Consider the following 18,683-nt stretch of genomic DNA (forward strand, 5'->3'; position numbering starts at 1 on the left):
GCAGCGAAGGGAGCAGTGAGTACATCTTCTGCTAACACAGACAAGGCCAGTCGGGAAGGCAGCAAAGGAGGAGGAGAAAGCAGAGGACAGTGAGGAGGAGAAGGTGGATGCACAGTAAGATAAACTAATGCCTGAAGGGTGAGTACCAAACAACATCTTCTAGTGCTCCATTGAAAACCTGACCAAAAAAGTTTTGTAGCCTTGAATAACATAGAAGAAAACTAAACATGCACAGCAAGTACTTTCATTAAAATACCTACAATCATTTACTTCATACAAATCTTAAATTTCTGTCTGTGTTTGTCCATTATTCTTTTTAGTATAAAAGAACAAAAATATGATACAAGGATCCAGGCAATCCTCCTGGAAAAAGGAGAACAAAAGTTTAATTTATTATTAATGTATTTACTTACTTTATAAAGCAGTGATGAACTGATAACAGTAAATAAGCCATGCGATAACAAACAGAGCTATAACAAAGATGGTTTAGAATGATAATCATAAAGTTTTCATTATTTAATCATGTGAATTGTGTAGAAACCTTACTTCTATCATATTAATTTTATGAAGCTCAAGTTCACAGTTTAGTTCAAGCACCAAGTTAACGTCCAAAACACCTTTTTTCACTCAGTGTTTAATCTGGAGCTAGACTCAAATCCAAATTGTGTTGAATGTATTGCAGCTTAGATGCAGATACAAAGAAACATTACATTTACATTCTTTCTGCTTATGCTACAGTATCAAAATGACCAACATTAGTGCCACAAGAAAATCCCCACCTCTTAGTGGAGTTGAGTCCAGAAAAAAAAAACAGCAGCTAGAAAAGAAGTTGAAGGAAACACTCAAGATTTACTTTAAATAAGGATACATTAAAGCCCTTGGCATAGAACTTACTAAGAGATGCCAAAAGACAATTCAGCCTATAACTAGCTGCGAAGCTTACTGTACCACCATTAAAACAGAAGAAGAGAGAAGAACAGAGTTTCAGAAAACATTCCCAAAAAGGAACCTCTAGCTTCAACTGGCCAAAAATGTTTTGGTCAATTCAAAGGTCACAAAAATATTCTTGGCGGGTGCCATCCTCTTTTTAAGTGGCAGCAGATCAGGACATTATCATATAGTTTTAGTATATTAAATCATAGTGAAGACAACATCAAAAGCATAGCTTAGCTTTTTCTCTGCTGACACTGACAAAGAACCAAAAAAGGTTAATTGCATTCACAAAAAAAGCACATTATCAAAGTCTCTTGCATTTTAAATAATTTCAGAAATATTATTCGAACTAAAGCACACATTTTAAAGACATTTGCAAAAAAAAGAAAGAAATTATGTTAGTTCACCCAATTAGCTGTCTGTTAGCATCAGGATGGTGAATGCACATACCCTGAAAACCCCTAGAGCTAACGCAAGTCTGCCTTAATTATCATTCAGGCTTAAGATGCCTTTTGACTTCTGCAAACCTCAAAAGAAAATGTTAACTATAAACAAACTTTGCTTCTCCCTAGATGATTTCACAACGTTTTTTTGCATGACGAACACTGAGATGATTACAGCTGACAAGGCTACATTTTGTTTTAGATAATAACTAAATAATCAGCACAACAGAAGTTTTACCTAATGCCAAGACAGCCAATCAAAACTGTTTCTGCTAGTTTCCATTCTTTTTACCAGTAGTTTTCCCTTTTAAAAATAACTATTGTGTTCAAAATTACATTGTAGAGAATGTCATAAATTCACTCTCTTTATTTTACCAAAACATTATTATCTTGACAAAACAGAAATCAATAATTATCACTACAGTACAAGTCACAAAATGACAAGAAAATCAGCAGAATAAAAAAAAGCCTAAATTGATTTTCAGACTCATAAAAACATTATCATATGTTGTGGTCTATGGCAGGCTTGTCATCCTGGCCAATACCCCCAGGCCGCCAGATGGAGCCCTCCCTGCAGTATAGAGGTGCCCCGAAGACCAGCAGGGAGTCATCGACTATGTAGTTTTTATACATGACCCTGCTGGATACCACAGGGGCCGCAAGAGGGAGCTGCAGTGAGGACCGAAGAATCACTTGTGCCCTATAACCCGGAAGTACGTCATAGGAAGAGCGACGTGCTTCCGGGGTGAGAAGAAGGACTTGTACCTGACCCGGAAGTGATAAAGCATCACATGGACTGGGGATTGGGAAAACTTCCGGGACAGGGTATATAAAAGGACTGTGGGAGCTCCCAGACGGCGAGCTGAGCTGGGTAGAAGGGTGGCAATGCGTCTGGGAGTTGGAGGATTGGTTTATTGTATTGTTATTGATTTGTATATGAGTATAGTGGAGGAGAGGGTGCTTTGTGCAATGTGGCGAATTAATAAAGTCAACATTTGGACTTTTATCTGGTGTCTGACGTCTGATCGGAGGGTTCAAGGAAGCGATAGCGCCCCCTATCTGTCACAATGTATAATCTGAACATACTCTCTGCTTTATGATAGAATTTTTCATGAAACAATCCTGTTTGCAACATAGGAAGCACTGCAGTGAGTAGTGTTGATCAGCGAACTTTGCCAAAGAGTTATATGCACCGAATTTGCTGTGTATGTGTTTGCCCTTGTTTGTCAAATTTTTTATTGATAATTCGGCAGGTTTACAATAACTTTTTTCCTCATTGACCCATATTGTTTTCCAAGGCCAACATAACATCCCCTGGAACTGTAACACCCAACACAGAATGTGACCGCCCCGAGGTATATACTGCTGATCATTTGTATTACAGACTCTGTGGGACTTAGTTAGTGGTAGAACAGATAAGTAAATGGTGTACAACTAGAAATGATCCATATAAGCCTGCAACATTCATGATGCTCTCTTTTGGTTGTCTTATATTTTAGTTACCTGCGGTGGGCTGGCGCCCTGCCCAGGGTTTGTTTCATGCCTTGCACCCTGTGTTGGCAGGGATTGGCTCCAGCAGACCCCCGTGACCCTGTAGATAGGACATAGCGGGTTGGATAATGGATGGATGGATAGTTTTAGTTACGTTTTATTTATTTCTTGTTTTAATTTTTGACAATAAACTAAAAACTTGTGCAAATTTCAAGTGCAATCAAATAAATTTTGAAGAAAAAATTTTTTCACAAAAACTGGGGCTGTTTGATTAATTTTCTCAATATTAAGTAACACTACTCTATATTTAGTGTCTTGTAAAAGGACTTCAAACCTTTAAAATATTTTAAATATACAAGCTGAAAAATAAAAATGATACTAATAATATCTGCTGTTATTAGCAGATATCTGTAAAGCAGGGTAACCTAGAAACTTAAATGAGCTTGAGTAAGAAATGAGCAAATATTCACACCTAACTGAAGTTCATTTAAAGGACACTAAATCAAACTTCATTTTTAAAGCATGAATACTTACAGACGTAATAAATATACTGTATAAATATGCATGTGTGTACTGTATATACACTCACCAGCCACTTTATTAGGTACATCTGTTCAGCTGCTTGTTAATGTAAATATATACGCAGCCAGTCAAATGGCAGCATGTAGGCATTGTCAAGAGAACCTGCTGAAGTTCAAGCAGAGTATCACAATGGGGAAGAATGGTGATTTAAGTTACTTTGAATTTGGTATGGTTGTTGGTGCCAGACTGGCTTGGTTTGAGTATTTCAGAAACTGCTGATCTATTGAGATTTTCACGCACAACCATTTCTAGGATTTACAGAGAATGGTCCGAAAAAGGGAAAATATCCAGTGAGCGACAGTTCTCCGGGCAAAGATACCTTGTTGATGCCAGAGATCAGAGGACAATGGCCAGACTGGTTCAAGCTGATAGAAAGGCAACAGTAACTCAAATGATCACTCATTACAAACAGGTATGCAGAAGAGCATCTTTAAAATCACAAACCTTGAAGCTACAGCAGCAGGAGATCACACCGGGTGCCACACCTGTCAGCTAAGATCAGGCAACTGATTTCCACTGGCTCAAAAAAATTGAGCAATAGAAGATTGGAAAAATGTAGCCTGGTCTGATGAGTTTCAATTTCTGCTGTGACATTCGGATGGTAGGGTCAGAATTTGGTGTCAATAACATGAACACATGGATCCAACCCTGCCTTGTGTCAATGGTTCAAACTGGTGGTGGTGGTTTAAACGTGTAGGGGACATTTTCTTGGCACAATTTTGGCCCGTTAATACCAATTGGGCATCGTTTAAATGCCAAAGCCTACCAGAGTATTGTGGCTGACCATGTTCATCTCTTGAAGGCCGCAGTGTACCCATCTTCTGATAGCTGCTTCCAGCAGAATAATGTGCCATGTCACAAAGCTCAGATCAACGGAAGCTAGTTTCTTGAACATGACAATGATTTCGCTGTTCTCAAATGGCCTCCACAGTCACCAAATCTCAATTCTATTGAGAAGTTTTGGAATGTGATGGGATAGGAAATTCTCATCATGGACTTGCAAGCCAACAAATATGCAGCAACTGCATGATGTTATCATGTCAATATGGACCAAAATCCTTGACGAATGTTTCCAGCACCTTATTGAAACTATGCCATCAAGAATTATGGCAGTCCAGAAGGCAAAAGTGGATCCAACCCAGTACTATCAAGGTGTATTTAATAAAATAGCTGGTGAGTGTATACATACATACATAACGTGACAATCAAATGTCTACATAGCCTTACTGAAATTGCAGCCTTTGGTAATAGTAAGTCAGAAGTTAAGAAAAAAACAATGATACATACATACCGTTAATATATTTTTTTAACAATATTTAACACTAAAAGTGCCACACATATTTTAGGTACTATAACTACTGAAGATACTCCAAGTTGCATTTGTATACTTTTTTCTAAAAAATGACCTATCATCTCAGCATCCTAATAATGCATACCTACTGACCTGAATCCGAAAAAAAAAAAACAGACAGCCTAAAACAGCTTGAGTGGCAGCTTGTGTCTCATTTTTGGTCAAAGTGCTGAACAGACTCTTTTTGGCAAGTATCTTGTTTACTATGGAAACTAGTATGAAAGTATTGCCAATGGTGACATTTATCCCTTTACCTGAGTTACATCACCACATTCTCAGACAGACTTTTCCTGACATTTGAGTGTAATCTTTCTCGAAAAAGGGAATAGTGTTTAGCACATATTTGAAACTAGCTGTCCCCCATTGCTCCGACTGCATAGTAGTGAAACAGGACAAACTTTAAAAATCAATTAAAAAATTTTTTTATATATAATAATTTGTATTGAGAGAAAGTAGAACAGAGAATCACATGTGAATACCAGCATTCAATCATGTCTCTTGCAATGGTAATGGTGGGGCTTTAGTATAAAAAACTTATGTAAAAGAGTTAAAACAACATTGGCGTTTGCAGTGCAACTATTTGTAAAAGGTCAAGGAAGAAAAAAGCATGACATGCACACTGTTGAAATAAGAAAAATTTTAAAAGTACCTTGCCTTATTTGCATGGTAAGTGACACTTCTAGTGTTAAGTGCAATCAAACAGTGTTAAAATCCATCCTTCCATCATCCAACCTGCTATATCCTAACTACAGTGTCACGGGGGTCTGCTGGAGCCAATCCCAGCCAATACAGGGCGCAAGGCAGGAAACAAACTTCGGGCAGGGCGTGCACACACCAAGCACACACTAGGGACAATTTAGAATCGCCAATGCACCTAACCTGCATATCTTTGAACTGTGGGAGGAAACCCATGCAGACAAGGGGAGAACTCCATGCAGGGAGGACCCAGGAAGCAAACCCAGGTCTCCTAACTGCGAGGCAGCAGCACTACCTACTGTGCCACCGTGCCGCCCTGTCTTTGGATTAAAATTCAAAATAAAAAAAGAATTTGATATCCATTGCTAGTCTGCAAGACACAATACATATACACTACATATATTCACATTCAATGAGAACATTATTCGGTTATGGGAGATATTTTCTGCACAAAAGAAAATGAAAATTATAAAATGAAAATGCAATCTCTGCTTTGAAATTTCATTTTCAAAGTCTGCATGAAAGAATGCTGCAAAAATTTAAATTAAAATAAAATAACTCCATTTACGTTTTTATTTTCAAAGTCTACACGCAAGAGTGCTGCAAAAAGTAGTTTAAAATGAAATAACCCCATTATCAATTTCATTTTCAAAGTCTACACAAAAGAATGCTAAAAAAATAAAAAATAAAATAAAATAACCCATTTGCCATTTCATTTTCAGCCTGAAGACGCATTTTCACTTTGCATTTTTATTTTCAAGTGGTCAGCATGCGTGCATGAATGGGTGGGACCTTGCAACTCAATTTCCCTCAATTTTTTGTCCTTTGTAGCTGTAGAGACACTTCAATCGATTGAAAACTTCTCACTTCAACTGTGTTTAACTGCAAAGAAAGATTGCATTTTTATTTTATAATTTTCATTTTCTTTTTTGCAGCAAATACCTCCCATAATTGTATATGCCTAATCATTTAGACAAACAGCTTACTCCTCCAAAGAGTCCATCATACAGATGCAACTACCATGCACATATTATCAAGAGCTATATTTGTTGTTTGATCAGACATTTAAATGGGCTAGACGTGTCCTAAGAAAATATGACTGTGGAATGATTTTTGGTATAGATGTGATAGTTCAATCATCTAAGAAACAATCTTGCTGCTGCAATTTTCATGCACTACAATCTTTTGAGTTAACCAAGAATATTGAAAATAAACCAAAATACAAAATTAAGGAGAATTGTCAGACTCATTCAAGCTTACCGAAAGATCACAAAGATCCAAATAACAGCTCTTTACAACAATGGTATGTAAAAACCATGTATCTGAACACATAATGTGGCAGAATTGGAAGCAGATGAGCTCCAGAATTAGAAAAGGAAAATATGGGTAAGGGTACAGTGGGCACTTTATCAACAAAACTAGAAGAATGAAAATGGGAAAGGTGGTTGTCATGTGCTACAAAAGTTAATTTCTGATAAAATATGTAATCGGTGGAGTTAGAATTATGTGTAAAGTCTTGCGTCAATAGCATTGAGTGATACTGGCAGTGTAATTTTGTGGAGAATTAATTGACAAATATTAGGCCTCTTACTAATGTAAAGTAATCCATAGCATATTGATATATTGCTTCTGAAAATATGGTGCCACTTTCTGCGGAGAAAATGTCGACCTTGTCAAGAGGGTTATTTACCTCAGCAGCGATATTCATATGTCAGGTGACTCTTCCTATGAGAAGTCTGCAGACAGATTTGGAGAGCATGTGGGGTCATAATATTTCTGGAAAGGGGTGTGTGGCACTCCCGATATCTTTGCAAAAGGACGAAGGTTCAACTCTTTAGAGTCCTGGTGCTTCCTGTCTTGCTATATGGGTGCGAGACATGGATGTTATCCAGTGACCCAAAATGAAGACAAGAACCCTTTGGTACTGTGTCTGTTCGGAGAATCCTTGGGTGTTGAACAAGTCGTTTGCTCATGGAGTCCTGAATGAGGCATATTACCTGCATTGTGACGGAGTGTCAGTTACAGAGAGGCCATGTGGCGCAATTCACCGAGGGTGATCAGACTCACAGGATCCTCATTGTGTAGGACCCAAGTGGCTGGACCAGACCAAGGGGATGCTCACGTAACACCTGGCTGTAGCACATAGATGGTCATTTTTGGGTAGTGGGACTGTACTGTGTATCTGCCTGGGGGGTTGCCAACTGGGATCCCGAGCTGTTTTGTCGTGTGGTGGGTGCTGAAACGTGCTGCACCAGTGCATGCTCCCCAACCTTACCTAACATCCAACTAAAGGTCTGCAAGGAACTGATCTATTCAAGCCTGCTCCCGCTCAGTTTTTGAAGGGTCTGTTCCCATTTTTCCTGCTTCAACAGAGAAAGAACCTCAGTTGCACATACTCGCAGCCAGAAGAAATGAGGTCACTGCATTTGTTAAATTCAGGATTGGCAAAAAATAGATAGATAGATAGATAGATAGATAGATAGATAGATAGATAGATAGATAGATAGATAGATAGATAGATAGATGGATGAGTGTTTTGTATCATACTGCATTGATTTTAATGTCAGCTTTCAGTTTTGTGGAGTAGCTGAGACATACTTAAAGCAGAGAATGCTGCCAAAAGAAGCTACATTTTTTATTTAATTATGTTTTAATAAATGTGTTTTGCATAAATATATCTGGAATAGACTGAATCAACTAAGAAGTAGAGCCTTGCAACCACAAAAAATGTGGATACATAATGCCAATCCAGCCACTTGTGTAACCGCTATGTTCAATTTGCCAACAGCAGCCTTTGTAGTGTGTGATGAAAAATTTAAAGACCCATGAAATAGCACAAAAGAGATACAACTCTAATAAAAGACAATACACATTTTAAAAAAGACTCAATTGAAAAGTTTCATCTAGTTTGCCGCAAGACTTAATATTTATCCCTAAGAGCACCTAGGCTACAGTTACGTAAAAAGCCATCTATCAAAACCAACACATAAACTGCCATATATTGTACATACACTGTATTGTAGGTATAACCAGCACCTCCTCTGGTATCAGAAAATATAAATAGTTAAGAAAAATTACAAATGAAAAACAAATATGCACCTACTTGCATTTTTTATAAACAAATGGTCTTAATGGATTAAATGGTTTTAGTAATGGATGGATAAATCAAGTATTTGTAAATATAACAATAAAAATAATAACCTATTTGCCCAAAACCCAGAATTTGATAAGAAAACTCTGCTTTAACATTTTGATGCCACTATAAAGTCATGTTATGACTCATGACTAGCTGTTTACCATGCACAGACGTTTAATTGGATAACTTGCGTTGCCCAAAGAAACAGAAATGAAGTTTATGGCCTCATTCTTATGAGGGTAAATGTACAGAGTTGAATTTGGAGTATAGCATTTTGTGAATACCTCCCTTAAATAAAGCATTAATGCTAAAAAAAAAAAACAGCACTATTATCCATAGGCATCAATGATGAATACTCTGTAAAATTAAGACATCTAAATGTATTGGGGAATTTATTAAACAGTAAAAGCCTGACTCTACATACAATAGGATGTCAAACAAGAAAAAAAAAAATTCCTACTATGCACCTATGATGTTTCACCACTTTCCAGGAAGTAGTACATTTACACTCCTGCGATTCCCTTCATTATATCAATATCCGCATTGTACAAAGAATCCACAGATTAGTAAAAACAATTATACTCCATTTTCTGTGTTCATATCACTGTATAGATTGCATTTAAAAATATGAACATACTGCATATGTTCTGGGCATCCCCACATGCAAAGGAGCCCATTTAAAGATCAAAATAGATGCACACAAACACAACTAATGCACCGGCATATTAAATATATAGAAGAATTTGATAGTTAAACAATGTATGCATTTTATTTAACCTATCTTGCTTTATATTTCATAGCTATTATGTTTTCACCAGTTTCTGACAATTAAAAAACAAACTTCTAGATCTTTTTTTTGCCATCCTTGTAAGCTTGTGAATATTTGTAATTAAGTACCACCATGAAATGTATGTATCACAAAAGAAAGAAAGAATAGGATTTATACATTCACAAATAATCATGGATGTGAAAAGCCAAATGTACAACAAGATTCAGTTCTATTAAGGTTTCAGGCATCAACATAAAATTAGTGGATTATGACAGTTAAGCATCATTAACAGCTGTTAAACAAATGAACATCAACTCATCAAAAATAATTTATCATGAACCTATACAGTGGAGATATGACAAATCAATAAACTTCAGTGCAACAGTTTAGATTTTAATTTGCTGAGCACAGCGACCAAGCATGTGTCTGTGGACTTCACTATGGAGTAATATTATTGCAGCATTTGTATTTTTTGCATTATTAGAAAATTGCAATTTTATTAGTATGCAATTGCTGTCCGAAAAAATTAAGTATGCATTCTAAATCTACCCTCTTTTAATGTTTCTGCGCTAGCTAAGACGTTAAAAGAATGTATTTTATCATCTCCCTACCGTGAAACTGTTGTTGACATTTTTTGTACTTGACTCAGCGACACTCGCATCTGATAGGTCGACTTCATCAAAAATCAGAGACTGCAAATTGAAAAAGAAAAAAACACACAGTAAAGAAAGATGCAGGAGTGGCCATGTAAAACATGTTTATAGTAGCATATTATCTCCATATTGATAAGGACATGATATGTGAATTTGGAAAAGGACAACTGCTACAAGATTAACTGGAGTAACTGCTGTAAATCAGCTTACATAAACAGGTGATAAAACAAAAATTGTCATATTTAATTTTGAAAAAGATTTCATAAACATAGAAGTTAACAAATCATAGTAAACCATCACAAATATTACAAAAAGATGTACTGTTAAAATGTATGACAACAAAACAAACAAATAAAAAAGTTCAGGAACAGACTCTTTCTTTACATTTTCTATCAAAAACAAACAAAACTATGGCAAGGAGTGCCTTCGTACACTGGGCAAAAGAAAAACTCAGATGTAGTGTGAAATGCAGTCAGCTCATAAAAGTATTTCTGCAACTCAAGGTTCAGAGTAGCATCATAAACTTAAAACTAAAATGGATTAACATGTTAATACTCCTTTAATTCCACTATTGCAGCATTTCATGTAAAGGGATAAAAGAGAGTTTATTTTTTTATTATAACAAATTACTGTCACTTAACTCTTCTTTACACATTTTAAAGAGTTTGATTAACTAAATTGGGGTGGCACGGTGGCGCAGTGGTAGTGCTGCTGCCTCACAGTTAGGAGACCTGGGTTTGCTTCCTGAGTCCTCCCTGTGTGGAGTTTGCATGTTCACCCCGTATCTGTGTGGGTTTCCTCCGGGTGCTCCGGTTTCCTCCCACAGTCCAAAGACATGCAGGTTAGGTGTATTGGTGATTCTAAATTGTCTGTAGTGTGTGTTTGGTGGGTGTGTGTGTGTGTGTGTGTGTGTGTGTGCACACCCTTTCCGGGGTTTGTTTCCTGCCTTGCGCCCTGTGTTGGCTGGGATTGGCTCCAGCAGACCCCCGTGACCCTGAAGTTAGGATATAGCGAGTTGAATAATAGATGGATAATTAACTAAATTACTATTATTTGCTTATGGGGGAATATTTGAGACAAAATTAACTAAACCTTTAAATAATCTGAAATCTCAAAAATGCATTGATTAATTTGACTTAAATTTGGCAGCATTATAGAAAAATAAAATTAGTCTGCAGCTTTTTTATTTGCCAATATTTATTACTATTATGCTAACCTACATGCTCCACACTGCATTGACAGGGGGCTTTATACAAAAAAAGACACAGCAGAAGCAATTGACAACAGCACTAACCAATACGGTGCAAGAAAGACTGAAGAGTACAGGAAAAAATAGACATAACATTTGGCAACTATAGTCAGATATGAAATTGAAAGAGAAAGTTTGGCAAATCTCTGGAAAGATACTAAGCTCAACAGTTAGCAAGTGTGCTATTATTATAAGCCATTTGTAATATTACTGCAAAGAAACCAGTATACTCCCAAAAGTAGTTAAGGTACCAACAGTGTTATCTCGTTTACTAATAACAAAATAAATGACGGCTCTATGGCCCAGAAAACAACAACCAAAAAAGGAGCCACATTTTGTTTTAACAATAGTGGCTAAGTGGAAGCTCTTCTCTGGGTTTCAAAGTGTAGCTAGGTGTCTTCCTTGGGGGTGGCTCATTGTTAGAAGGAAAGGTGAAGATACTGTTGTTTTCAATGCCCCCTTTTGTGCCAAGGTGGAACTGCTAACCTCCTCAGAGGCCGGAAGATGGTTCCCAGATGCATAAGCAAGATACATTCCCATTAACCGACTGAAATGAAACCTCCATCCCGCACTCTGAAATCGTTTACATTTACACATGCGTCTGCTAACTTTGAACAGCAGTGCCCAACTCCCCAAAACACCCTCACTGCTCTCGAAAATTATTTGCATATTGTAACCAATGCACTGTGCTTTCTTTCTCTGGGGCTGGATCAGCAACAGCTTAAACATTTACCCGTACAGGATCAGCTTCACTCAATACTGTGTAAATCATATACGGCTTTAAAGCCAAACTATTTTGCTCTCTGCCCCATGCAGTCAACCTGTGATTTTGCTTCGGACACAATTCAACTGAACACTTTTGAGGAAGACACCTTCAAGTCCTTTTAATCTGAAGGAACTGGTAACAGATCACACACAACTAAAATGCTGTCAGCTTTGCTATGTGTTTGAATAAAGCTCCAATACTGAATAAAGCCACAATATTGTTTTTTTCAAGTACCAGAATAAAAATGTATTTTTGTCTAGTTCTCTCCTAGCAGTCTTTTCGTGCAACTCAGAACCCCATACAAGACGATATACATTTTTGCCTGTGGACTTTAAAGTTGGGACACCCAATTGTTTAAGAAGCTTTCAATTCATAGTACTGTACCAATAGATATTTTCCTCAAATTCAAGCACTAGAGAAAACAACCCCAAAAGTAAAAACATTCAGTTCATTACATGGGTAGCCTAAATATGCATCCTCTAAATGTTGTTACTCTTTGTAAAAAATTGAAGTAAAACTCAATTCAGTTTTAGCACTTTATTGTCTGTCTATGAGTATTAAAAAATACAAGCTTGAACATACAACTGATGAAAAATATGAAAAGAAATACTTAGGTGAATGAGGTAAACAAGTGAAAAACAAAAATTCTAATGATTCTTTCATTCATTTTCCACCGCTTATCCAAAGCTGTGTTGCAGGGGTAACAGTCTTAGCAGTGATGCCCATACGTCCTTTTCCCCAGCCACATTTGCCGACTTATACTGTGGGAGTCAAAGGCGTTCCTTGGTTATTTGGTAGATGAAAATCACCCCAGCAGACTCTGGGTCTTCCCCAGGTTCTTCTCACAGCTCGTCGTGTCAGTAAAAACTTGACACGGAGACATCCATATCAGATTCCCAAACCACCTCAATTGCTTCCTCTCAGAGGGTCAGCAGCTCGCAGCTCTACTCAGAGCCTTTCCTGGATGTCAGTGCTTCTCATTCTAAGAGACAGCTTAGCCACCCTGTTGAGAAAGTTAATTTCTGCCACTTGTAACCATGCTCTCATTCTTTCAGTCATTACCCAAAGCTCATGACCATAGGTAAGGGCAGGGAACTAGACTGACTGGTAGTTGTAGACAGACTAGGCAAAGGGTAAAGAACTGGTCCAAAGTTACATGGTCAGGACAGAATTCATACTGCTCCTCTTGGATCTGAGGTTTCATGACCGGGCGAAGTCTCCTTTCTAGTACCCTTATATAAGCTTTTCCAGGGAGTCTGATGAGTGACACTCTCCTGTCCATTCTAATAATAACAGTAAAACTACATAATCAAATTTCTCATTATTTGTATTGATTACCCACTTCAAAAGAATGCACTTTTCTGTCAAATTGTGTTTTGCAATGACCATAAAAAAAAACCAAGTCACTTGAAATTAATGTTTTACTCATGTTTAATTGTATACAGCATGTTTAAGAGTAAGCAGCTCCAGTTACCTAAAAATGTTATTATTTATTTGGCTAATGTGTTTATCTAAGATGACTTACAACATTTGAGATACAATTGGTTACATATGTTTTGTGTTTCCAACTGGAGCACAGTGATAATAGTGGGAACTGAACCCACAACTTCAGGGTTTGAAGTCCTAGGACAGAAGCCCTACCCACTAAACCAAACTGCCTGCAAATAAAATTAGCCTTTGGATTAAAAAATACTGCATACATTAAAGTACTTAGTTACATAGTAGTACTTCTGATACATCCAATTAACTGAAGGCACAATAACTAAGGTCCATTGTCTAATGAAATTTCCCGTCCAAAGCCAGGCAACACAGCTACTAAATAAATACACAAATAAATGTATTGTGAAATGTGACAAAAATACAACAGAAAGATAAGTGAGCATAAATAACTAAATGTGTTATGAAATATATTTTGTGCTTATTTCTTTATATACTATTTAATTATCTCTTCATTTATTTATTTCAGTAAAAACACACACAACATAAAACACTGCTGGAAAAAAAACCTTTGATTTTTAATTGTCAAAGTTGAGACGGTGGGTTGTAGCATGTGCTGCTTTTGATTCATGAATTGTCAGGAGAGGGACACTTGCACATGCCTAAACAAATGCCATTCAGCCTAAGAAGCCAGAAGTCTGCATACTTACCACACATTATCTACGTGAGGAGATAGAAATGGGGATGGTAAACAAATGTTTAAGAACTCAAATTAATCACAATCTAAATTAGAATATAATTTTTTAAAATGATCTATTCTAAAAGTCATTCTCTGTAAACCAAGAGTATTCAGAACAGGGATCGCATCCTTTACAGCTACACTGCCTGTTTTAGTTGCCTGATAAAAATTTTAAAAGCCCCAGCAGTTGACCAGATATGCCCTTGAAATTATTGAAGAATTTTGGATAACATGTTAAGCTTGTGTCATAGGGTGACAATTAAGAAACTGGAAATCATCTTACTGTAGCTGAAGGTAGACACACTTTACATGCACATAATACCTTCAGTAAATTAGGGAGGATAGTCACTGTAAAGATCCAAACAAACTGCTCTGGAAGTTCCTTTCTCTCTATAAGGCTTTTAAGCAAAAAATATATCACAGGTGGAAATATTCTATCAGTAAAGAGTATTATTTTTAAATAATGTAAATTTTTCTGAATTTTTGTGAAAAATTTAATCTGTTTTCTCCATGTGCATTTTGCTCTTGATCACAATTGAAGGTGGCAGATTTCATGGCTTATCATGTATGGATAACTTAATAAAAAACAACTTTTTCTACTGGTATTACATTAGATTAGGAATATTTTAAATTCAGAGATGAATCAGAGATTCCATAGTGCTCTTCGGCAACTGAGCTTGGTCTTAAATATAGGTGTTTCCCATGTTAACTGTGGTACCAAAGGGGTTTCATAACTTGACCATTTCATGTTGCTAAAATGCTAGGGGCAATTATGTAAACCTAGACCTGACAAGAAGGGCAAGTGTTCACTAAGTCACAGTTTCATTACTCTGAGAAATTTTCAGCTACTGATTAACATTTTACAGATAATGAAAAAAGCCAAGACGGAAAAGAGAAAACTATAATGACAAGGTTACCCTGATCTGGTGTTTATACTGTAAACACCTCACAACACAGCTAAAAACATTTGGCATCTCCTTTGGTCCTGAAACCTCAGCTCTTGGCAGTAGTTTGCATTACTATTTAGTATGCATCTATACCTGTGGATCTCCATTATATGATGAATTTGGGCAGAGATGATTTAATTGCACTTATGTTTAGTGTATCTAATGAATAGTATAGTTTTTTAGATTACATATATTTATTTGTACTATACTGTACATTAACTGTGTTTTCTTTTTACACTGAAGAAGTGAGAACACTTCTCCGATTTTGATAATTTATTCGTTGATAGTGACATCTGCTGGTCATATTCTTAAATCTGGTCTCAACTTTTTTTTTCCAACAATAGTACACCTTTTTCTTAAGTAGTACAATTTTTACTCCAATAAATATCACATTTGTATAATGAACTTTCATAAATTATGCAGATTCACAAACAGACATTGAAAACCTCCCTGTAGTGCTATTAGACTGGTGCTCATCTTTGCTGTGATTTTTTTTCCTTTCAAATTGTAACATTTGATTTTATTCCAGGTACAATATAATATGAAAATGCTCACCTCTTATATCATGTAGTCTCTGAACAGTAAGTTGTTTGTAAATGTGTTATATGCTTGACAGCCAAAAAGCAAAATTTACCTAACTCCTTAAACTAAACAAACTTTTACTAAAAAGTGATGTTTTATATTCTCTTTAAAGAAATACAGTATACTGTTTTAAATTAAGTCTAATAAACTTCAGTTCTATTTAATCTATTTCAGTTCTATTTAATCTGTTGCCATTATATCTTATCTTATATCAGAATGATGAAAAGCATTTTTAAAAAATCATCTGGAACACAACATGCAGTGACAGCAAAGGAAATTGTATAATGTCCCAGAAAAACATATTATTTAACAAAGCAATGTCAAAAATAAATACATTAACAGTAGATAAAAACATGCAGCATGTGTCAATTAATAACATGACAGTAAAACTGAATCACTACTGCAAACTAATTGGAGATGTGTTTCCTTAATTGCCGGCTTCAATAGAGTACAAGTAAATGACTGTTTTGAATTTAACAGTTTAATACCCCAGGGGTAGAAACTTGGGGTCTGGTAGTATGGCAATCAATGAATGTTATTATGCAACATGCTGAAAAGTAGTGGGGCAAACAGATGATGTGTGAGGTCTGTCATGTTTTGCAAGTTGGATATCTGACAACATAAGTAACATACTTTTTTTTTCCCCTTCAAGTATATGTATTCTTTTCATGCCATCTGAACTATTCCTCCTTTATATCCCCCCACTATTTCTCTCATTTAATGAGACAAAAAAACTTTGGTTGTCCTGTCAGCACTTTAAATCTTGAAGAAGAACAAAGTGCCACAGTGCGACTGATCACTTGTGAGTGGGAAATTATATTTATTATTGATGATATTAATTGTTGATAATGCTGACTCACACTAACATGTGCATCCAAACATATTCAAGATGGGCGCTGCCATTTTCAAAAGACAAGGAAAAACACCGTGTGGTACTATCTATATTTCGAAATGTGCTAAGTCTTAAACTCAAACATATTGTCAACACGAGATTAATCAGGTCCATCAGGTGAAATCCAGCAGACACCCACTTAAAACACTCTGAAGCCTTCTTTTAAAAAAAAATGCATCTTTGCTAAGTAATAAAAGCAAGAGTGATGCTTTCAAAATGATTGTGTAAATTTTCAATCACCTTCTGTATGAAATCGACATTACAGGAAACATCCCTATCTCCCTGAAATTGTTTTTGCACTGTAGATCAACCTTGAAAACTTTCAGTTTCCTCTGGAAAGAGTGGGCAGCTGTTATCAGATCACATACTGTAGCCTTAAACGGTGGTCATTAACGCCTACTAAAAATGTAGCAATATATACTTTCCTCACATTTTGCAAAAAATGTGTAAACAGAAGTTACCTATTGCCTCTTCAGCTATGATGAAAAACCTTGAATTTCCTTTCAAATGGCCAAAAAATGTTCCAGGACTCGCCCTTTACTGAGCTATCTCATGCTGAGCATGAAGCATAAAGTAAGAAGTAAGTAATTTTCACCAACTTCTCACAAACAATTTTCACAAACTTTATCCGGGGTGAACAAATCTCACATGTACCATAAGATGGCAATTACCAGTTATATCAGCTGATTCATCAACTGTTGAAAATTGCCATCGTGAATGTTGAACGGCTGCATCAAGCAGTGATTGCACATCCCTTGCTAATATTTCAGTTCTTCATGTTTCTATTTGAAATGACAAAGGGATCTACTTGAATATTAATTTTAGTTCTTCTCTTTGTTTACCAATCAGCAACATCTCTACAATTGTATTCATAAAGTTAGAAACATTTCACAAATTACTGAGAAACTTTTTGTGTTGCCCCAAAACACATTACTCTTTTCCATACAATTCACATTGTTCAGTGTTTAACTGAGTGACAAAAGACCTTGTCTATCAGTGGTGCTGGGCTCTATGATCACTTGTCTTTTGTGTCCTCATATTTCAGTCTTCTAACTATGCTTCTTCAAACTACCTATTAGTTTTGCAGAAGCATTTTACATTACCAGTTTTAACAACAACCACACACTCTGTGTGTAACAAATACAATGTTCTTGCACTTGATTCAGACAGAATGAGTGTATATTTGTCAGTATATTCAACTTTAAAAACTTTATCATCAGGGTCAACTTTTCTTTTCTTAGAACTAGCCATTGTTCACTCTTACTTAAGTTTCCACCATATCAGAGGCAAGACGTGGCTGCATTTTTTCCTCTTCTTCCAATAATTTTAAGCCAAAACACAGTCTAAGCTGAACATTTAAATTTTAATGACACAAATGATTGGATAAGACCACGAGAGACACAGCTCCAGCAAGAAATATATTTACATACTTTGACAATAGTCTCAGAACTTTGTCTTTTAAACTACCATTTTTATTTATTTAGAGTTTCTACAATCCCTTGCAGTCTATATAAAATCTTCTTAGAGTCCACAGTAAGACAGAATTCATGGTAACTGGCATCCAGGAGTATATATTATATAGTAGGATATAGGGTGTTGTAATTATGGATGTATTGAAAAGTTAAGCAAAATGACCACCATCTGCATGGAATTAAACCATAGCAATGGCCAGAGGTGGGCACTTGGCGTAACTTAAAGGTGAATTTAAGAGTAGTAGTACATGAGTAGTGAGTGATAAGGGTTCAGAAGGAGAGGGACTAAATTTGAAAATGTGTTGAGTGGTTAAAAAGAGAGGCGGCAAGCCAAAGCAAGCAAACAAGGATGGACAAAGAAGGAACGGCACTGAGATAAAAGTAGCTATTGTAAAATAAGGGTATCGAACACAGACCCTAGAAATGAAGCATTATTTTCAGTATTGAAGCATGTACTTTACTTTGTAGTGCTGCTAATGGAACATACTTCTTTTGCTTTTCATTAAATTTCCTCAATTGTTTCTTTTTTTTTTAAATCAGCAGTC

The 18,683-nt window shown here is 36.2% G+C and overlaps 1 protein-coding gene across 1 annotated transcript in view; it reads right to left on the reverse strand.

The window, feature by feature from the left end:
* dgkh (diacylglycerol kinase, eta) overlaps window positions 1–18,683 on the reverse strand; it is a 422,493-nt gene that overhangs the window by 203,060 nt on the left and 200,750 nt on the right. Inside the window, 1 exon segment of the mRNA XM_039745288.1 lies at window positions 10,013–10,093. Coding sequence (XP_039601222.1) covers window positions 10,013–10,093 — 81 coding nt within the window.

Source organism: Polypterus senegalus, chromosome 2, assembly GCF_016835505.1.
Source record: "Polypterus senegalus isolate Bchr_013 chromosome 2, ASM1683550v1, whole genome shotgun sequence".
Lineage (NCBI taxonomy): Eukaryota > Metazoa > Chordata > Cladistia > Polypteriformes > Polypteridae > Polypterus > Polypterus senegalus.